This window comes from Cataglyphis hispanica, chromosome 14 (assembly GCF_021464435.1).
Source record: "Cataglyphis hispanica isolate Lineage 1 chromosome 14, ULB_Chis1_1.0, whole genome shotgun sequence".
Classification (NCBI taxonomy): Eukaryota; Metazoa; Arthropoda; class Insecta; order Hymenoptera; family Formicidae; genus Cataglyphis; species Cataglyphis hispanica.
Window position 1 is genome coordinate 4,637,771 of NC_065967.1, and position 24,393 is coordinate 4,662,163.

A 24,393-nucleotide genomic window follows, 5' to 3' on the forward strand; every position below is an offset into this window, starting at 1 on the left:
TTTCGATCTTTTTTTCGCTCTATTTTTTTCTTTCTCTTCCGTAGCAACTTTATTGTTCGGTGCATCTTTCATGCCAGCTACTTTCCATAATGAAAGCATATATTCGCTAGCATGGAATATATGTAGTCTTATTTATTTTATGTTTTTCTGTCACTTAATTACTCATTACCTCTAAAACGTAGATATCTTATCACCTAGCCTCCGGTATCGTAATTCATCTCGATTCTCCCATTGCGAGAAGAACGTCAATGACAAGAACGCGTGTGCGCCTATGTCGTGTTTCAAACGCAATACGCGTGTATATGTATGCGTGTGTAAGAGGACACAAGTACAAGAATACAAGTAAGAATGCGCAATTGATTTTTCATATCGAAGTAAATCATGAAATGCCTGACTGACCTACTAGAGTGAATGCTACGTATTTACAAATCTCGTCGTTGAAAATTTATTCATCTACTTTTAATAGGAAGCATTAATCGCATGTTCTCCTTCTTCCTAGTTCTTTTTCTTTAGTTTTCACACCAGAAATTGAAATCAATATAATCTGAGCAAAATAAAATTTCTATTACAAGAGTACAAAAATCATTTCCTCGTTCGCGATAATACGAATGTAATATTAAAATTAATATTTTATAATTATTAAAATTAAAGTATTAAAAGTTCATATTTAGAGGATATTTCTGAAATAAATAGTGGGTTTAATATAATTCGAGATTGATTATCTAAATAGTTATTCTATTAACAAGTTGATTTTAAAACAGATTATTAAAATATTTGCTAAAAAAAGATTTCACTCTAAAGCAAAGATTTTGATTATGTATTTCTTTCAATCGATCATATGAAAATAAGAAATTATTTAATTAAATTATATTGATTTCAATCCCTGTCATTCACACACATGCCACACACATACGTATCCAATCTTTCTTCCAATTTGCTATCTTTTCCGCTCGCTCGTTCTTGATTGAGTTAAGATTGCAAATCGCATACTGCGAAAATTTCGAATTGCGCATCTTTCTCGGCGATGAATTGTCTCCGAAAATTTATTAAAAAATCGCTCGCGCATCTTCCTTAATTATCGTCGTTTGCGTCGTAAAAATTTTGGGAAAATAAAAGACCGTGCAAAAAATCATAATAATCGTCAAATCGTTGAGCGGAAACGAGATCATATTTACTGTCAATATAGTCATATAATCTTTATCTTATTTCCAAAAATAATTTTACAGATTTTGAAAAAGAGCGCTATTCGAATTTCTCAAAATTCTTTCGCGTTAAAAAAAAATCGAAATTAAACAAATTAAATTGAAAAAAAAGAAATATATATATATATATATGTGTGCAAATATATATTGAATTTGATCATTACTCTTATCGATTATTCATTAAAAATACGGAAGAGAGGAAAAGTGATGAAAATCGTCGTTCCTAAGCATAATTTAAAGTATTTGCTGATCAAGCGCGCATATGCGTATGTGTGTACATATGTTGCTAATTTATTTATTATCGTATCCGAGTATTCACAAATCTTTATATTATACTTGAATCGCATCCGGGTCGAATTTCGAAAGAACATTTATATGCGTTGCACAAAGTTTCTGATAAAATTCTCGATCAAACATTTTAGCGTCTCTCATAATAAATCTAATATTAAATCTGATATCGCGACAACCAAGCGCGTTATCGAGTATTATCTCTCTCTTGGAGATACATAAAATAAAACAAATACCTTTGTTGTGTTATTTGCCGATATCTTTTTATCTAACTGATTTTGATGGATAATAATAATACAATATAGATAGATAATAACACAAAGACAAATTAGAGCCAAAATTCGCGCAAAGATAATGTACAATGACTTGATAATTATTATAAAAATATTGCATGGAGTCAAACATTTCGATCTTTTTCGGACTTTTCTCGATGACAATATATAAATAAGAACCTGAATATATTAATGGAAGAAACTGTGATTGGAAATCTTAAAGTTTAATCAGACTGATTATAATTAAATCTTAAAATCGTACGCTTATTCTCGGTATTTTCAAACGTACAACGTAAAGTCCATTAAAAAAGGAAAGGAAAAAACAGATATCATATGAAAGTAATGATTCATCAGAGATGATTGACTCTAATAGGCCCTTCTGTTATTTTTTATAACAGAGGTTTTTGTACAACTTTCTTGATTTTAGATTAAAATTAATGACGACATTCAATAAAGATACTATTGTAAGTATTATTGCATATTCTGCAATCACGACAAATATCCTGATAAGTTGCAATTTATGTATACGATAAATATAATGATAATCTATTTACAAATGACGAAATGAGAGAAGCGCGTTATATGCCATACCTCGGAAAAGACGATACGGTATGTTATTACAGTAATTACAGAGGAGGATCTCGGACGAAAGAAGCGAAGACTCAACGTTGTTACGGAAAAATGTATACTGACTTTTATAAATCACATAATTGTACAGATAAGTGTATACTGATTTTCACATATAAACCGCATATAACTTTGTACAAGTCACAATTTTGTTGCCGCGTACAACAAAATTTCATATTCAAAGTAAAATTTCCAAGAACTGTCAGCTAAATCCTATTAATTATAATTAATTACTATTGTAATTAAATACATGATTGTTTTATATACGAAGATAGTCTTTCAATGTTACATCAAAAGGCTTGACTTAAAGGAAATTTGAAATTTGCACTATCGAGTGTCTCGCAATACGTAGCTGATGTTATTACTTGGCATCACTAATGAAAAATATGCAATGTCAGATATTATGTGCAATTGTACCTCGATAGGTATTCTAATTAATATTATAATAATAAAAACGTACGGTGACAACGCGTGTTTTCATCAACGATGCTTTAATCGTGTACGTTATGTTATCGCTAGAGATTTACCGCGAAATGTGTCCGTATGGAGGAGAGAGATCTACATATTAAACATAGAAATATTCAAAAAAGATCAAAGAATGTGGCTCGATTGTTCCTTTCGTTGAAATCGCGATTAAATAGAAGCACGATGTCCGTGCTCTCAATGTCCAACGATGTTCTCGCAAACATTATTTCTTAAGATGTTATTTTTTCAAAACGATTACAGTCCTTTAGATCTTTATTTTATATTTTCAACACGTCTCTGTCTACCTTTAGCATTAAAATATATTTTATTTCGATAAAATTTATCTTTTCATTTTATTTTTTTTTTTTTGTGCAGTTTTTTTACACACACACATACACACACACACACACACGTACGCACGCACGCACACATCACACTTTATTGAAATTAATTTTACAAAGAAGGAAGAAATTTTGCTCTAAAAAGAATTTTTTTTATCAATTATCTTTTCTTATAATTATGAGATAAATTTCGTGCCTATATGAATAAATTCAATAAATTCCTGAAAAATTTAATAAATTTATGAATGCATAAATAAAGGATACATCCTTTGCATAAATTGTTTCTAGTCAATTAAAAAATCGTGAAATAAAGAAAAATTAGATGAAATATTTTTGCAAAATATTTTAATAAAAGAAACTTATGAAAATTAAAATATTACGAGAGATAAATATTTGATATTTGCACGCATTGTGTCGTAATAACATCAAGCAAATGCCGATAATATCTATTTTTTTATGTTAACGTCGAGAATACTAATATCGGAATAAACGCTTTCTCGAGTCGAAATCCTTAGCACACTCCCCTTCGTGGACCACACACGGCGTAACTTTTTTCTAAGCACTTAATTAAGAACTACAACTAACTTAGCGCGATCACCTTATAACGGTGATCTTTCATTGTTTCGGTCGTCGCGAGCGGATTTGCGTAAAAGAAAAAGAAAACACGTGTTTTTCTTTTACCGTCGACGAGAACCAAATGCGGAATTGCGCGTCTTTCTACTATCCTAAACTTTCCTTTCATTTTGTTCTAAGGGCATTTCTCGTGTCGTCAGAGTTACTACTAACTATCTAAAAATCTCTTAATCTAAAATCACACTCAGAACGTAATTATGTGTACCGTGCGCCCTTTCGATTTTCTGTACATTTACCAGTCACCCTCAAGTTGAGAACGCGAGACATGATAAAATAAAATAAACGAAATACGAATAATGGAATAAGTTTGCTGAATTCGGCATTCTGAAGGGCTGAATTTCTTATAATCGCGTAGAAAGTATTTCTATGATTCTGTATTTATTGATAAAATAACATTAAAAAATAATTGTATGTACTAAATTACAATTATGATACTTTTCATTGTCGCTATTGTAATATTTATTTCTAATTTACATGGTTTTATTTATTTTTTCTCATCATTCTGTTTTGACTGTATGACTGTCTCACTTATATTTTATATGTTTTCTTTTGATATTTTATTATGTCTCGGCGCTCTAGCTTTTATATCTCTAAGAGATATCGTTTATCAGGAGATGAAACAAGAGTGAAAGCATTCGAAAGATCCTCGACAATCGCGTGTCAAATGCAACTCGAATCAGATATTTGTAAATATTTGACAAAGTAGTTTTAAAGAAAAAAAAATTAAAGTTATTTTAAAAAAAAATTAAGAATATAAAGAAATTAAGTATGATTTCAGTTTTATAGTAAATAATCAATTTTTTTAGATAAATTTTTGACGCTGTTATTAATTTATTCGCATTGTTATATCGCAACAAAATTTTTAATCGCAACGAGATTGTCGAGTTTCGAGATTCGCTCGAATCGGCTGGATTTGCATGTCTAGTTTGGATCGCACGGCGCTTACAACATAATCAGAAATAATACCGGAAGTACATATCATAAGTCTATATAAAAACGACTTCGATTCATCGCTCTCTTCCGTCTCTCGATCCTCCTTGTAGATCTCTCCTATCGGGGATTGAAACTGAACGTAAAATCAACAAAATTCAAATTTCCACATTACAATCCATCCTATTTTATTTATTTATTTTTTTTTTTTCCTTAAATTTTTGCGACACACACACAACGAATGAATCGGCATAACATTCACATTTCTCCGCGTGCTTAGTATAGGAAATCAAAATTAAAAAAATTACGTCGGTTTCAATCCTGCTTTTCATTCATTCTTATCCTTCTTTTATTTTTCTATCTATTCCTCTCTCAGTCTTCATCTATTTATTTCTATCTCTTTCTCTTTCTTTCTCTTTCGTTTTCCTGTATTGATATCGTCGTGCTCGCACGATACGTCGGCAGTGTGTTTATTGGAATAAATCGCGATAGAATCGCATGAAGGAAACCCGCGTTCGCAAGGTAAACGAGGGAAAATTATCGTGTCGCCGAAATGGACGAGAATTGTTTTCTCGACGCGGAGATTCTCGAGATTCTCGCCTGGCAACAAAGTCGTTGAATATCGATGGTTCGCATATACCTCTGCCCCCCTCTCCTATGCGAGATCGCAAGAGTCCTGACTTCTCACAGGACATTCTTCTTTTCCTATTTTCTAACCTGAGATCCAAAAAGTCCCGTTATTCGAAACCTCGATCTTGAGACAAAAACAAGCGATCATGGGATCGGGACACTCGCGAAGAAAATAGGACGCGAATTTCTTTCGTCTTATCGAGACAGCGAGTCGCCGATAAACGCGGAAAAATTACAAAAACAACGCTCTCCATCCTCTCGTCGTTTTCTCGAAATTAATTTTCATCGAGAGCGCAAACTTAACGATCCTATGAAAATTTTTTTCGAGTCATTAATTTCGAAATTACTTCAAAGACAATTTGCATTTTTTCTAAATACGCTTTTAGCTCCATGAATATGAATTTTTGTTTCAAACGTAAAGGAAGTAACGAGATACTTTTGCCAACACGACAATATATACACGTTTTTTTTTATAAATTTATGATTTCAAAATCTTTCATGTTTGCGACTCGCTGTCGCAATTTTCCCACTTTTCCTTGATCCCACATTGCCGCGCGCATCATTTATCCAAACTTATACCTATATTTCCTTCTTCTTCGTCTATTCTCCATTTCAGGAAGAATGCCTCAATCAGGGACTTACTAGTCTTTATTCCCAGCAAATGCTGGTCGAAATGAATTCGTTATCTTATTAATGCTGACGCATCGGGGAGGAAAAGTGCCAATCGAATGCACGATCTAGTCACCCGTTATATATTATCATTCGCCGCAATTCGTCTTACTATACAATCCCTCTAACAGTTCCGGATTGTCATTACTTCATCGAGAAGGATTGATGACGACGACGACGACGACTTCTTCGATTCGTCCATCTTCTCTCTTCTCTTTTTTCTCGGTTTCTCTTCGTGACAGATCTCGCGGATTTCGAGAGTTTCGCAATCAAACGCTCGCGAGGATCGATTAGTTCGCACGAGGCTCGGTTCACGCTTCGGTAAACGGTAGTACATCTCGTAACGCGTTTTCCCGGAAGAAGAAACGTTGAGTTTCCGCCAGTCGGAAAGAGAATCGATCGCGCGACATCTTATTTCGACGAATATCGTCTGCTTCTTCGATATAAATCTTCGAACAATATCTCGTCAGTGGCAATTCGATTTGAAATTCGGGCTTCGCATACTCTGCCTGACCTTCAGATATACTCGCAATATCTTTGTGACGATGAAGGATCTTGCCAAGGATTGAATTTTTCTTGCGCGATATCCTCGAGAGATATCTCGAAAAGTATTCTTTCAAGAACAAATGTCTATTTGTAGCGACATGTGCTGTTGATTAAGAGTTATATTTTCACCCCTCGAGACATCCTCGCGCAATCAAGGACTATTCGATTCAAATCATTAATCTTGCTACTGCGACATCATCGAGGCACGTCCTTTCGAGGACGTCGATTCGATCGACAGTATGACATTCTCAGAGATATCTCTTAATGGCTCAGAGGAGCCTCGATTATCAGGACGAGAAGTGATTTGCTCCTCTTTCTCCGGCACTTTCCTCCCACGCGTGCGCATATTCGATTATAAATGCCAGCTGACCTCGCGCGCGACCTATACACGTGTAAAATCTAAGAAACAAAAAAGGACTGGCCCGTCTTTTGGACGCTCGTGTTTACTAAATGCTATTAATTATTACTCCCCCTCCACCTTTTCGCTTTTCTACTCTCACGGTACTCATGATTCCGCTCGTCCGGAAATCCTCCCTCTCTATCTCCCGCTGCTCTTTCTCAGAATTAAAATTGGCTACTTCGTGTTTTAAATTGGCTAATGTGTGTTATGTGTGTGTGTATATGTGTTACACGTGTCTCTCTCCCCTCGATATCATGTGTATACAAACGTATATATGTATAATATATTGCTATATATACACGCAGGATGCGGTAAAATGCGCAGAGAAACGACGAGATAATTGTTTTTGTGGAATTTTAAATGAATTTTCTCTAAAAGAATGTTTGATGGATATGGCGACATTATTTTGTTTCTTTCTTTCTTTTTCCTTAATTATTTCTTAATCCTTGACATTAATTATTAAAATTCTTGAAATTTTCTTTGAATTCCATGAGAATCGCTGAAATTCTATGAGGATATCGATAATTGATTATGATAATGATTATGATAATTGATTACGAATTTAATAAAAATTTTGTAATCTGTCAAAAAAATTTCCATCAAGATAAATTGAATCTCAAAATTCTCAAATACTGTTAAACGGAATATCGTCATTTACTTGTATTTCCATTTCATTGCTGAATAATAATTTAGTTTAATTATAAACTTTTTTTGAAGCGTATTTTCTTAAGAAAAAATCGAAAGAGTTTGCCAATGTCTTTCGAAGAATACAATTTCAGAATAGAAATGGAGAAAAAGCAGTTCTTTCCTCGTCGAAAATTCTTACGAAAAAATTCAAAAGATTTATGTATTTGTTTAAAATATTTTAAATTTTCGGGAGAAATTCCACTTCTTGGATAAAATAAAATAATTTCGAATTTCCTTAGAAAGAAATAAATAATGAAAATTCCAAATTTCTGCGTCAAAATTTCCCCGGCATTTTTCTACGCATCGCTAGGCGACATCTCGCGCATGTATATGTATCGGCTAGTCGAAAATTGAGGCTACAGTGTGCGGCAGTCTATTGTCTCTCTTGGCTCTTCTCTCCATAGTTTCCAGTCCCCCGTTTTCCTTCCTCCTCCTCCTCCTCTTCACCTTCTTCTTTCTTCTTGTTATCGGCCACTTACTATCTTCCAGTCGAAAGATTGTCCTCTCTTCTCGGAGCGCGACGCAAAGTCGTCACCCTCGGGTCCAATGGTCTCTATCTTGGGGACAGGAACGGGGAAGACTTTTTATTCCCACTGATGTGGAGAGGGTGGCAATTCCGAGGGGTGAGCCACCGTGGAGCTGCAAATCGTACGAACAGGTCATTAGAGGGGGGGAGGCGACGAAAGGCAAAGGAAAACCGAAGTGGTTGGGGAAAAAGAAGGAAGAGGGGGAGGGGGAGAGAACGTGCGATCCTCTTTTGGTAACGCGAATCGATCACCCTTCATAATTGTTAGCGGTATAATTTATCAAGAGACAAAACGTTCTTGATGAAAGCTCTTTCTGTTTTTTGTCTTAATAATAACTTTGAAATTAATAATAACTTAATGAAAGAGATTCGATTGTTAGAAATGTTAGGGCGATCGATTGCGGGGCTAAATATGCGGAGGATGAGTACAACTACGTGCGAATCGTCGAGCTAATTTTTTTGCGACCGGAATTTTAATTAAATGAATCGATGTCTAATCTGAAGCGAGTTTAATTTAAAAAATGGGAAAATTATTCAAATTATAAAAAAAATTCTTGAAAGTTTTATTTATATTATCTGGCAAGAGTATATAATGCTTGAAATGACAAATTCATGAATACAATTAGATACATATTATCAATTTAATTAATTATATCAAAGATTAAGAAATTACGTCTCTAAATTAATTTAGAATAATTTAGGATCTGATTTCGAATTAAATATATTCGCTCGGCCATTCGCGTTTTCTAACGCTCAAAAATAAAGGCAAAGTGTCGAAATGCCACAAAAATAATTTACAACTACTACATTTCGCACTTTAATTTATTATCGATCGACTATATAAATACGAACTGAAATCGTCAACGAGCAGTAGCGTGGTATGTATATTTCTTTTCTTTTTATTGAAACTTATCAAATAATACACATCAATTTATTTATTCTTCTTTATAATAGTTAGAAAACAAAAAAGCGACACACATAAAATCATATATAAAACAAAAAGAAATTTATCTCCTAAATTTGTGCATCTTTTAATGCTAAAAAATCAAGGTTGGCAAAATTCCACATTTTTTTAAATAAAATTTATATCAAAAACCGTGATTTCTCGGAAAAACCGGCAAAAACTGATCTTCTCTATTAAAATAAATAAAAAATCATTTCATCAATATTTATCAATTTAAGTTTTATCCAAAATAGAATCGTTAAAAATCGACGTAGCAAATAAATTAGTTTTTAATTTAAAAAAAAAAAGTTTTTTTTTATCAGAAGATATTGAATGGTAAACTCGTACTCGATCTATAATGATAAAAGTTTTTAATTTTAATTAAAAGTTTTTTAAACCTGATACTATTATATTTTTTATTAGATTAAAAATTAATAATATATTCAATAAAATTTATATCGAAAATTTTTTGTTTTAAAAATTTCACATATTTAAATTAAAAAAGATTATTATTGTATTTATTTAATTTTTTAAAATTATTATAATTAGTTTTTTTTTTTTAATTATTATTATAATTAGTATGCTTTATTGATAAAAATAAAAACATCTTTTTACATAAAATTATATATTATAAATATATTTTAATATAAAATATCAAGTTATTTTTATAGTTTTTGCCAGTTTATTTCATTGGATAATATCCGAAACAATAAAAACCGGAATTTGATTATTTTCACTCACTGAACTTTTTCATCCAACCCTGTAAAAAATGCAACAATTGCTACATGTAAAATTAATGTCTTTTTTTTATTCATTCCCGATTGCATATTATTTTCTTGGGATTAAAACCCCATAATTATCAAACAGCAGCCGATACCAATAATTATCGGAGCACGCGGTACTCGCTCGTGACGATATGAAGGATAAATGAATTTCGATTTTTAGCAAAATAACAAAAGCATTCGTCTGATTTCCATGCAGCTGTCAGCATGCGTGACAGCCGATCGTCTCTCTCTCTCTCTCTCTTTCTTTAAATATATTTTTCTTTTCATTATAAATCTGCTTCCGTTATTTTTTCTCTTTATCTATCATATATCTCGTTCGGGCTATTTGCGCGCGTATATCGAAGTTAATATCGATCTAATTGGGTGGGTCTATCTATGGGAGATGTTTTCTATGAGTTGTATCATTGGGCGAATTATAACGTGGATTTGAGGAAAGGTTTAAGGATCGGGAAGAATATCTATGCAGATTTTCGCGAAAGCTACTTTGCATCTTTTTTTTGTCACTTTTTGGCGCGTCGCGATGTGTGTCGTCCTTCTCATCGACGGTTTCTTTCAACTGAAGGCTGCATGGTGGATCAGGCCTTCTTTTACACTCATAATGTCAATAATAAAACAATGCGCTCAATTCAGATGGTCTCTCTCTCTTTTTTTTTTACGCGCAAATAATATGTTCGCAAAATGGCAGGTCGAGTTGTGACGGCGAATTATGTTGCGCGCGCATGAAACCGGGGTGACAACTTACAAATTGTTATACATTCAGTTCGTTAATATAACAATTCTTTTTCATCATTTTTTAATAAGGATTAAACATAAGATAAGGTCTCAAATATGGTGAATATATTTGTTCAAAAATCTCTAATATATAGTTAAAATTTTATTCTTTCTTAATTAATCTCAATTTAAGTTTCACAACTTTCAAATATTTTATCTTTTACTTTTTATGGTATATTATTAATATAAATAATATAATAATATAAATAATGGCAATAAAAAATAATCTAATTAACTAATAAAATAATTTTTATAAAAAATATTCTATTGTCATTAAAGATATTTTGATTTTATAAAAAATTGTTTTTAATTGTGATAACTATATATTAACGATTAATATTAGTTTCTCGGGAAATAAACTAGCTCTTCTTTTATAAAGCTTTGATAAAAGCTGAATTATATTTGCTACAACATTGTACATATAATGTATATGTTTGCGCGGGTGCGCATGTATGTACAGTAAAAAACTTTCAAAATACTCTACGGGGTGAGAGAATTTAAAAGACGGAGTGACTTGCCACCGCCGGATGTTCCTCGAAGATTTTAATTGTTTCCTTTTTAATTAGACTCCTTTGGACTCGCTTTAAAGTGGCCGTAAAAGTGGGGCAGCAGCAATGCGATTTCTCGCTTCAGCAACGCTCTCACTTGGTTGAAAGAAGGGGAGCGTGGGGTGGGGGAGAGGGGGAGAGCGGAGGGGCGAGACGGAAATACTTATCGGACAAAGAAACGGTATTTTGCCAAATAGCACCAGGTATATTATCGTTAGTCAGGTGTTTAAGGAGCCCCCGTTAATGGCGTGTTCGCGAAACTGCTGCTAATTAGCATCGCTACACACACTTTCATAAGTCATAAGTCCGTTATATATGGTTTTAAACCACATTACCTAAATCTGTGAAAACCGAAAATTTTCCTAATTTTCCCGCGTTTTTTCTCCAGAATTTATTTCTTGAATATTAAGATATAAGATTCATTTTATATTATTCATTGTGCAAAAGTAAGCATTATATTATCCATGTTTGAAATAAAGCAATTATCGATAAAGTATTAAAAATCTTCAAATTATATTTCACGAAGATATTTGAGATATTAATTTATCTTGTTGTGCATCTACTTTTTAAAATAAAACATTTCAATGTATTATCGAGAGCGATCCTCATTTTAACCTGATTAAATATGCATCGCATTTTATAAAAACAGTTTTTCCAGTTTTATGTGACTTTTTAATATTAGTTTTAAAAAGTAATTAAAAACAATTATATTAAATTTTTTAGGAATCTTCGAGGAACTTTTCCCTTGCTTTTCCACTCAACTATGAATATGTAGTCAACTATATTCGCGTATGCGATGTTAAATTTATCTCGAGTTATATTTATTTAGAAGTAAGAGTGTCACCCCGCGTTCGAACGCGATCAACTCCTCGCCTCGATGTGAAATACGCGACACAGCCGTTTTCGATTCGGAGATGCGACGATATGCAGGGTATCTCGGAATCACCAAATATCCATTCCAATATATCCGAATAAGCGCGAGTAAATATTTACGATTTAATTTCACTTAAATTTCAATTTGGCGATTCCGAAGATATCGCTCGCAGCACAGACGGCGTTCGACAGAACGCAAGAAGCACGGTGTATGTATTTTGACAATCATGAGGTAAACAAAGGATGGTTTTGATGAAGCCAAGGTTTTGTAACGCAAAACAAAAAAAAATTGGCAATATACTTGGTATTATAAAAAATAGGCTGGATTATGTACCTCTGCGAGCGAGGTTGCGTCGACTTATAGCTGACTCTCGTTTCGTTCGGTTCGTTCAGGAGGAGGCGTAACACGATTGGTAGTAGTAGTGGTAGCGGTAGTGGTAGTAGTAGACGATAGCGGTAGTAGTCGATAGTAGCTGACAGTGGTAGATAGCTGAGTCGGTAGTGGTAGTAGTAGTAGTAGTAGTAGTAATAGTAGTAGTAGTAGAAGTAACGTGTACGTATACGCGACGCAGGGCGCTGGTTCGGCGATCGGCTTGCTCTAACTTGACGACAGAGTAAGCAAGACGAACAATTGTTACACATCCAACAGCAGTGTTGCAAGTAAACACTACTCAACAATAGACACCTTGTAGAAGTTATGGCATGAATGTGCGTCAGATTCGATTTCGATTTTCGTATAAATGTTTCTAGAATCATTCCTAGAATCCGCGCGTAGATAATAAGAAAAAAATAACAGGAATGTGAATTCTGATTTTGATTAAAACATTGATTAATAATCACGTCTAGATTTCAAATTTAACAAACTTTAGATAGGATATTGTAGCGAACATTATCGTAGCAATTTATTGTTTAATATATTTTAATAAAATTTTCGGGAGCACATAATAAACATATAAGACATTTCATTTTACATTTAACTGTCAAATTAAATATGTCACTGTTGTTAAGCATTTATAAACGATATAAATCATGAAAAGACACGTGACAAAAAATCTAGACGTGTTGATACTTTTATTATAATTTCGAAATGTCAGGGAGTCTCTCATAACAATTTCCTTCATTTTTTACTATACTTCTACAAAAAGAAAGTTAAATTTTGTTGAGTAGTGTAATCTGGGGGAAAATATTAGATTTGTCATTATACATATATCAGAGATATTGCTTCGCCTCGCAGATAGAGAAAACTAGAACAATATTCTAAAGTATCAAACAAACTTTAATAACAAGAGTTTTAAAGAAACTCAATACCAAATATTTAAATTTAATAGTACAATAGTAACATCCAAAAAGTTGATATTTTCCATTTTTCTAAACTAATACTCACATATATGCACATATCTCCAAAACTTTTGTTCTAATAACATACATACATCATTTTTATATTCTTATAATACATTTATCATTTTCTTGTACTCATATAATAATATAATTTTCATTGTATTTTTGTCATAAATTACCTGCATTTAGATTGCATTATCTTGAATGTATTATATTATAAAATATTTTCCGTTGCATGTGTATGAATACATATATTTCATGAGGAAATAAATTGATTGCGGTAATTGATAATTTTGTTAATATTATATATTTTCATTACTCTTAATAATATGCAATTTTCCGATCCATCAGGAATACGGTTTATATAATTGTAAACATGTGAAACAATTGATATAAAATAATTCTTTTATTCACAACAATCGATTAATAGAATGTGCTTTCTGCTAAAACTGCTAATTGATATGATTGAAGAAAAATATTTGAAATTGCATACGTAAATTGAAGAAAGAAACTAAATGAAAAAAAAGAAGAATCCTAGAATCCTATAATTTTAAAATTTTAATTTCAAAATTATGAAAAAAATAAATTTCGAAAATTTGCCAAATAATACACATGTGAAAGAAAAGGTGGAAAATCTGAGACATTCTATAGGTGTGTTGATTAATTTTTATGTACTACTTTAGAATATCATTCTAATCTTTCATTCGGCGATAATGATAGTTATCACTTCCTTATCTACTTGATCTCTGCTCTTTTGCTACAATCCAGAGATCGTATTTAGTGATTGTGTCACAGTGGGCCGACAGGGTTACGTGAAACACACACATCTTACGCTTTACTCTTCCTTAAACAAGGAACAATGTCGAAAGATACAGAGCGTATCTTTAAGGACGTTAGCAAGAGGATCGCCAGGACGAAAGGCCCCTCTTTTTTTTTTCTATCCATTCGAGTTTCAAGTCCCGTACGATTGATTTTGAAATTTACTTTCTCTTTCCTCTTACGCGTCGAAAGACTCAGCTGGCTCTAGTCAGCGCTACTCTTCGAACACTCGATATATCCGCTCGCTCTACTCGACTGCTTCGACTTGATAAGAAACACTGTGCGCCCCTCTATGAACTCTCTTAGGAATTATTAGCCTGTCTTTTGGGATCGGGAATCTAGGATCACGGCGCGGGAGATGCACGGATGCGAGGGAGGGGAGATATTGATTGATCTCGAAGGGAAATGAAGGGAAGGAGAGGGAAAACATTTTTTTTCTCTCTCTTTTTAATTTTATTAGGGTTCGTTTTTCGTCGATTGGCTCTGGTGACTTTTTTGTATGCGACTGGGAGACTTTTATAAGTCATATGGGTCATATGTTATATACATCGAGTGTTCCAAAACTACACAATAGCATGCATTACAGTTATAAATTCAATCAAAATATTGATAAGGTAAAATTATATACTTCTTTACGAATATCCTTAATGCGTAAAAGGCACATTTTACAATGTATTAAATTCTACTAAAAATTATATAAAAAATAAGATTTTGCCATCGAGTTGCATCGTTAGTGTTTGCCACAAGCTCAATTTTTAAAAATCTCCCTTCATTAATACAATTTTCAAATACTTAATGTATTAAGAATACTTAATATATCCTTTGAAATTTTGCTTATTCTATTTCCAGTAGTTTTGAAGCACTGTGTATAGCGATCGGTCAAAGGCGATTCGCGTGGATCGCACAGTAATGTGGTCTTACCTTGCGAAGCTCTTGAATGCCGCGGATTGCGGATTTATGCAGAGCGGCACTCGCGTTGTGTTCAGCTGCTCTGCTATAAATTTGTGCATCTCCTCTGAAACAGGCAATGATGTACCAATATATGAGAGAATGACGGAGACGGAATACCAATAACGGTGCGATACAATTTCCTATGGCCGAGTTAATGACGCCGCCATGGTTCGCATCCTGATCGCGCAATCAGCGCTAAACACGGCTAAATGATTCTTATTTCGCATCGACGTATCTTTAGAATTTTATTATTACAACCAACTTTACTACACAATCGTTATTTAAATCAGGAAAATTTAAAAATATTTTCCTATGGAAAGCTTTCTCGAAAATACTTTTTCACATTTTATTTTTTGCAAATAATTGAACTGATAAATTTATTTAATTAAACACAATAACGGAACCTTGATTCTAAATTTTGATATTAATAACTGACATCTAATAGTAGAGATAATGAACAGGAATGAGCAATATTTTTAACGTTACTCATTGATTCACCGTTTTTCGGTGCATCGTTAACAATTATAGCTTGAGGAAGCATGAGAACCTCACGATTCTGAGCCCACTAAGTGTCACTTAGATAAACTATGATTTATCGTGACACGCATACACGCGAATGTGTTTATCGCGGTTATTATTCTCGAATAGTGCGCTGCCACGTGCCTAAGATACTTATTGTGTATGTCATTATCTTTTGATACGCGAAACATTTTTGTGACGAGATATATCGAGATTCATGCCGCAATTTATTATTAAAAACGAGCTTTCAATTATCAATTGTGTACATAACATTTGATATGCAAAATGAAAAGCCTCTATGTAAAAAAAAAAAAAAAATCATTGAATTATAAATATTGAGAACAAAAAATAATCTTTTATTTTTACATAATATTTTAAATATCATATAAACATATAAATTTTAAACTGATTATATTAGAAATAAATTAAAGATATTTATTTCGTAAAAATATAAAAAAGATAACTCTCCCCAATATATATTCATTCTAATAAATCATAAAACTTTCTTTATCGTTAAATAGCATCTTTATAAATAAATCATAAACGCGCACTTCCAATCCCTCTCATTATCGTTAAAAAATTGTTTCGCAAATAAAATATAATTATCTACTTCAAAAAAAAAAAAAGATATGACACTCGCGACTTTTTTTTTTTCTTACGTCGAATCTTCGTTAGGGCGAACTTTCTCACCTTTCACTTGCTGCACGCTCGTGAGCTTTCTCTCCCAGAGATCGTCGAACGGATGGGCAGCCGAAGGCTCGAAATCCACCCTGTACTGTCTCATGCCCGCGCTCGTCGTGTAGCAGCATGTGCACATGCATGAATGATACCGCAACCGTCCCTCGTCTAGGTAAGGATGCGCCAGGGCGTCCACCACGGTGATCCTCTTATCCTGGATCCAATGATAGGACAGGGAACAGAATGAATTAATATTTGTAAAAATGAAAACAAAGTGCCAAATTCTCGTGCCGGATGCAAACGGCAGAGTAAAACGAATTTCAGTTGAATCAAGAGTGACATGTGAAGCAGCAACGTGCATTTTCCGACCATATATTTTTATTATTATCAATCTAAATAAATATACGAAATTAATGACTGAAATCTACAATGATAAAGCGTGAAAGCCGAGGCTAATTATTGTTAATTGAAGCGATAGATGAATTTCGCAGAGAAAGATAATAGCTTTATAAAGAAATGTGGGAGGGGATCGACGAATGTGAAATTTCATCGATTAATTAAATTGAGAATTAAATCGAATATCCGTGCGAGAAAGTTTCAAAAGGATCGTGCTACTTAATCCATAGTAATTTTTTTTTAGAGTTTTTTATATCCAGTATATATATATATATATATATATGTATATGTATATGTAACAATTCTTTTAAAAAACTCAGATTGAGTTATTACATTCTAATTAAAGATATGCGAGTGTCATATACATATATAATAAAATATATACTGAAATGTAAGTATATTAAATCTGCAAAACCTCTCTCATTGAAAAAAATGATATAAGAATGGCTTAAAATTTATTTATCGAATGATGAATATAAAACACAAAATTTAATTATTTATATAAAGACATAATCGGGCGCTATCTCGTAAGGCGAACTTACGGGATCAAAGACTAGCATCTGGCAAAGCAAATGGACGGCCTCGTGCGTCGCCTGGCTGCTGAGATTATACAGGGTCGCGAGCGACGGTGGCTTCTGTGCCCTTCTCAGCATATGAGACTTTGCGCCCTCGCATGCATACCTCATCTCCTCGAGAGTAGGCGAGCCCAGCAGCTCCGTGATTAACTCGAGCTGCAACCAGAAATAGAATGCGCATTTTTATTTCCATTTCCGCGCGCGAGTACGCTTTCTTCTTGAAATCTTAAATATATTCCTTCGAGACAAGCATCTTTAAATGATGAGATAGCTGTAGAGTCAGAATTCAGGAAGGGTTTCGTTGATATTTTCCGTAAAAAAAAAAAAGAGAGAAAAAAAAGATGCGGGTCGAATTTTCGTGAGGCCCGTCGCTCTTCTCACCTGTTGCACGGGGCTTTGAGCCTGAAAGAGGATCCGCCGACGTAGCAGCTCGCCGAAGATGCAGCCAACGCTCCACACGTCCACCGCGGCGGTGTAGTGCCGCGCGCCCATCAGGATTTCCGGCGCGCGATAATACTGTGTCACCACTTCCTGAGTCATGTGCACGTTCTGGTCAGGCTCCGCGACTCGCGCCAATCCGAAATCACAGATCTGGGAAAAGAGAACGTAATGCCCGCTATATTTTTGAGCGCTCGATGTAAATAGCTTTTGCAGATAGATGGAAACTTTAGAGTAAAGAGATTCTTTCATATTCTCATATTTTCTTGTTGTTAAATTGAATCGAAAAATGAGACTATAAGATGTTTTAGATTGACACTCACTTTTAGTACGCAATTGCTGTTCACTAGGAGATTCCCAGGCTTGATATCCCTGTGAAGAATTCGGGCCGAGTGAAGATACTTGAGGCCTGAAAGCAAAAATATTTGTTTATTTATATATGTCGTGTATCTTAATTATAGTCGCTATGAAAAAAAAAATACTTAAAATATCGACGCTTTTGATTATCGAACAAGAAAAATACATGGAGGATTTAAAGCAACCGAAGAGCTTCAAATCGTTTTCACGAGTAGCGAATAATTGCAAATTTCGAAGAACCTTATGAGAAAAGCCATCAGAATTAAATTAACGATTCGCTAAGCGCATTTAATAAACGCAACAACAGCATCGTAAAACATCGATGGGAATTACACGAGAATATGGAGCTTTATCGATCGCTCATACGAGACTGCGAAAACGATATTGATGGAAGAATTTTTCACGCCAGCAGTGACGAGCTGACAAAACATCGGAATTGTGACATGACATATCGTTCGCGTCGACGCGAACTCAATTTTCGCGCCGATGAAAATTCGGGTTCGCTTCGGAACGGAAGATTATGTCGGGCTTAATCAAAAATAGGTTATTGTTTTGTCGAAAATGTTCGCCGTTTAAATTCGGGCTGCGCGGTTTTCGCGCAAATGCGACACTAATAACGGAATTTTGCTAGCTTTACTGGAATAATTACGACGCGCAAAAGTGTTTTTAGAATCCCTTTGCATTTTAATCACTCTCATTGAGATTATTAAAAATTGGTTTTTATATTCTTATGGAATGGTTTTAAATTGTGGTTGAAGGAAAAGTTTGGACATTGAATTAACGATAAACCATAACATTGTCGGGTTATCGATCGATAAATATCATAAAATGGAATGAAATAGTGCGTTTCAATTCGATCACACATTCCCGTCAATTTCAAATAAACGAGTGACACTCGTGACACTTTAATTAAATAATCGTTGAGTCAACGTATAGTATGTGCATAGAATTAATTTTTTGAATTAGTTTATCATCAACAGCAGTCGATATAACTTATAGAAATTACACGACAGCTTTTTCGCCTCCCTTTCTTTCTTCTCCTCATTTCGAGCGGCTCATTTCTCTCCCGCACGCGGAGGGTGAGAGAAATGATAGGTTGAACGGCAACGTAAGCAGGATCGTAACGAGATTCCTTTCGTGTTTCACGATCCATTCCTCTCAACGAATCGATTTTCGCTCTTCATTTGCGTGAAAATGAAATGATGAAATGTATTTTATGAAACGCGTATGTTAAGATACAACACATTGTCAAGCTAAGTTGAATCTGAAAATATTCAGTTTTTCTTTCATTTTGTTGCAATATTCATTATTATTTAAATAAAATTTGATCAAGAGTATAGAATATAATAACAAACCATTAAAAAAATAATTATTATGGAATACTATTACAGACAAAATAAAATTAAAATGAAAATTTAACAATTTTTACCAAAACGAGCCATGTGATTTATATTTGTTTATCTTCAGGTATATAATATAATATATCCAATAACTTATATGATTTATTACACTCATATGTGTCTCTCTGAAACGCGCACAATCGTCTCCAATTACGATCCTGAATATGAGTCACGCCGCGAGCACGTTCGGGCCCCAGTCTTTCCGGCAATAAAACTCGGTTATACCGAGGATAATCCGTCGTTCCGAGGGCGAGGTTTGGTGAGCCCGAAATGTGTTCCGAATCCGCTCTGTCGTAATTAAAGTTTCTCTCGTCCGGGTTTGCTATATCGAACGCCGTTCTTATTATCGTGTTCGTTCGCACGCGATTAACTCGCATCCCGAAGCTTCTCTCGCCGAACCGAAATCTTTACGCGCATTGATCCAAATAGCATAAAAAGTTCATTTAACTGTGTCGTGGCTTTTATTCGAATATTAAATTGCAAATAAATTCGTGTTATTTCTTGGGAGAAAAATATTTCGTGTTTAAATGGGTAAAGGAAAAAGAAAAAAGCAGATTTGTAAATAGATAAAATTATACGCGAATATTTGCAATAAAAAGTAGCATAAAGAGAGAATATCCCAAAATTATCGATATCCTAAAATTATCTAATATCCTCTTCAATGACGAAGAATTAATCAATTTAGAATTAATAATTTGAAAAAAAAATTATTGATAATTGAAAAATTTTAGCGAATTAAATGAATGATAAATCTTCGTTTTTAGTTAATCTCACTAAAAATTATTACCTGTATTTCATTAAAAACGTAAAATATTTTCAATAATCTTGCATTTTTATCGTACTTGTCATGTGTTGTACAGTCAACTATGTCACTACACTATCGATAAAATCCTACGAGATTTGACGACGTCAAATAAAATTTGAATTCGGTTAATATCGGACGATTAATTAGCCGCACACGCGGCCGTTAATTAAAGTCCATCAGTAAGCCACTTATGAATATCCCAATTATTTAACGTCGTTTATCATCGAAATTAGTCGACTCGCGTGCTCGTCTCGCTATCAATGCAAATTTGCGCGCGCGTCATTTCGTCGCACCGATATAGCGCAAGTATAAGAATTCTCTCTATCTCTTTTTCTAAATGAGCGTAAAAAAAGCGATAAAAGAAGTCAATTAATGTTGATTAGCTATGGACGAGTTTTCGACGAAAACTTAAATTATTTTCCATTTGACTTTGTGTGTAATCGGCCTCGACGCCTCTCTCTCTCTCCTTTCTTTCCATTTAAATCGAATTAATTTAATCGCATGTCACGCCAATTAAACGAAGGATTGATGAACGAGGCAAAAAAGATAATCAATATTGAGAAAATCAATGAAGTTTCGCACCGTAAAAAAAAAATCAGGTCAATCGATCGACACAACGATCCTTGTCTGAAGAATTATTATTATTGCTATTATTATATGTAACGGAAAAATAGCCATGAAAAATTGGCCTGATTGTGAGCACAGATTCTTTTTATCCAAAGTTGCCGAATAAAGTCGCTGACGACCTTGGAGTCGAATAGCCGAAGCAAAATCAGGGTTCCCCGAAGGGGGAGACCTTGACTTTCGTATGTCGGTAATTGAGGACCGTCGACCTTTGTCGACGGCAGAATAGAAGAAGAAATAAGAAATGTGCCGAGCGATCAGGAATGCCATAGTTTTAAGTACAATGAACTCAATAATGACAGTGTTCAGCCGACGCGAAATTATTCTGGCTATTTAATGACCCTTCCGCACATATTCTTGACTCAAAAAGTTCGTTTCATCAAACATAGTTATTCGAAATCCGAATATTTTATCGAATACGTTACTTAAATTTCATATATTAAATACATGAAAATTACTTACAGACTTATCTTTTCTCATTCGATAATTAAATAAATTAAATAAAATTTAAAAATATACTCAAGAATATATTATAAATAATTTTCTTTCATATATATAATACTATATATTTATATAAAAAATCCGTATATGCATAAAATTTAATATAATTTGTAAATAATTCTTACTTTTAAGTTCTGTTAACTATACATTCGCGATTGTATTCCGATAGCGAGTATTCAAATATCATACCGCGTGGTGTGTATATAGTTGTCGTATAGGCGCGATACTACTGGTGGTTAATTTTGATAGCCGCGGCCACGTCATCGCAATCGCGCCGCCGTAAACAAGAAACCTTGCACCGCGCGAATTTATTTTCAGCGGGGCCGATAACCGCGTTTCACGCGAGCAACCACCTGAGCTTGCTCTCTTTAGCCAGCCAAGTTTCTGTCTTTAGATTGAGATCTATTTATTAAACTCGTATAATCTCGAAATTGATGAAGGAACAAATTTGTAAATCGCACGATGATTATTCAACAGAAACGCATGGAAGCCCGCGATAATCAGTCGCATTGAAAGCTCTCAAGTTAACGGGCAGTTAATCGATCGGCGCTTAATCACTCGATGTTAAGACTCGCCTCGACTAATTTATCTCGCGTATCGCGGATAACGCAAGACAGAAAAGAATTTGCATAATGGACGTTGTTGCGCAGCTTCCTGTAGCACGAATCAGAGTTTGTAAAGTGTATCTTAAATGTCACATGTTAAGTGGCTGTCGGGACGTAACAATGTAATATAATGCCGTTGGTAATACCGCTGTTAATGTTACAGATGTGGGAGCGATTATACTGCGATTGCGAGCTTTCGTCAAAATTTCACTCATCTCTGTAAAATTTTCTCGTGAAATTTCCCTTTTTACTTTCATACTTTTTGAAACTGTTATGTACATATAGTTAGTACTCGTTGAATTAGGAAATTAAAATTATGAATTTTTCAATATTGGATTATAAATTTTAAGATAAAGAGAGAGAGAGAGAGAGAGAGAGAGAGAGAGATTACGATTTTCACAAAAATCAAAATTTTCAAGAATGAAAGAAAAAAATATTTTGTTGACGTAATATCACTATTACATCTTGAATTTTTGCGATGAGTTTATCGAAAACAACAAGATAATTCCTATAAGTCTCTTTTCTATGCGATTACGCATTCTCATCTCTGTCGGTCGTGGCATAATTTCACTTGTCGGGATAATTGACACACGTCGTATTATTCCATTTAATGAACGTCGTATAATTTACAATGTATCGCTTCCATCATCATTTCTACCAGCTGCTTGATTAAGGACTCAACTTCACAGCATCTATGTATAGCTACGTCGTTCTCAGGACATTATCCTTGATCGATGCACCTGCTGTCGATTAAGTCGATTCCGATCAGACGTTGAATCTAATTAATATCGCGTACGCGAATGCTCTTATGTGCGTTACAACGCATCGACCTACGCGCGCTTCCAGTATATGCATTCTATTTTCGTGATACATATTTCGTCAAATTATATTTTACATTAACATATCGAGGAGACTAATTTTCAAGCCGAAAAATATTATAATGACGTCGATATTTTTACTTTTATATTTTTATTTAATATATAATAAAAAAATGTTATCAATATTATCAAAAGTATGACATTAATATAATACAAAGCTTACGAGTGTTATTAAGTAACATTAAACAATCTTTAATTTTTTTTCGATATAAAAAGTCAAATGTTAATATTTATGACAGAATATACTAAAAAATTAATTCAGATTATTCCACGTGGCTCATACACGTGCGACGAAAACAGAAAGTCACGGAGATTCGCCCTCCTCTGGCGAAGCTCCAATCGATTTAATGTCGGTGTTTGTTAACGTACAATGTAGAAGAATGACAAGCGACTAGAGAGAATGTGAGCTAATATTTGGTCTCGAAGACTAAATTATTAACTTCGTCGACTTCTGACTTCGAGGCAAAAGTTCGGGAGAAAATACGACATAGAATCTCATTCGCGCAGATCGCGAATCAACAAGGGTTCATTAAATTACTAGCAATTATGTCACGAAGTGCGTCAATTATAGCACGGCATACAATAGCGATTTAAAAAAACCAAATGATATCTCGATAAAGAAAATACATTATACTTGAAATAAATCATTTTTCGTAGAATTTGTCATTTATAGTCGATATTATTATAATATAGTTATAGTTAAAATTAACACTTATATACAATATTCATAATGATTAGAATAAACAGTATCAAATTTGTAATAATAATATATCCACACAGTACAGAAATTATCACTTCAAACAATTTTATCATAATTATTGGTTCATCCGTAGATGAATAAAAAATATTTTAACGCCGGATTTGTCCGACAGATTATGCTGATTATACTTAATACGGTGACGCAAGGTGGTTCCTTCGCGTGAATGTTTGTATTAAAAACGTTATCCGCCGGCGTTTAATTGAATTATGTCGTCTCTCGCCCTCTGTCTCTCTCTCTTCCCATCTCTCCTCCTTCCTCTTTTTCTTCTCTCTCCTTTTCTTTCTTTTTCTCTCTATGCGTTACGCTTAAACGCGAACGAGATTACACAGCGTGTAATCCGCTCATTAAGATTCGTCTGACGTCGATCGCAACCACTAGCAAGTAGTACAAATCGACAAAGTCAGACATGGCGCAGTGCGACACGTGTCATACCTTGCGCGGAAATTATTACTACGCTCTAACGATTGCAATCATGAGCACTGTCGAGTCTAGTAATCAAAAATATCGCGTCTACGAAGCGGCACTTTGAGAAAAAAAAATTAATTTTATACATTGAAACTCTAATACGTTTTCTTGAGAGAAATGCGTATGGAAATACATACGTGAAACGTTA

General features: G+C 33.8%; 1 protein-coding gene across 1 annotated transcript in view; it reads right to left on the minus strand.

Moving 5' to 3' along the window:
* LOC126854709 (serine/threonine-protein kinase NLK) overlaps positions 1-24,393 on the minus strand; it is a 91,210-nt gene continuing 66,817 nt past the window's right edge. Inside the window, exons 5-10 of the mRNA XM_050601690.1 lie at positions 18,174-18,259; positions 17,794-18,003; positions 17,380-17,568; positions 16,454-16,655; positions 15,215-15,308; positions 1-8,329 (exon numbers count right to left, since the gene is read on the minus strand). Coding sequence (XP_050457647.1) covers positions 8,275-8,329; positions 15,215-15,308; positions 16,454-16,655; positions 17,380-17,568; positions 17,794-18,003; positions 18,174-18,259 — 836 coding nt within the window. The 3' untranslated portion in view covers positions 1-8,274. The remainder of the gene's footprint in view (positions 8,330-15,214; positions 15,309-16,453; positions 16,656-17,379; positions 17,569-17,793; positions 18,004-18,173; positions 18,260-24,393) is intronic.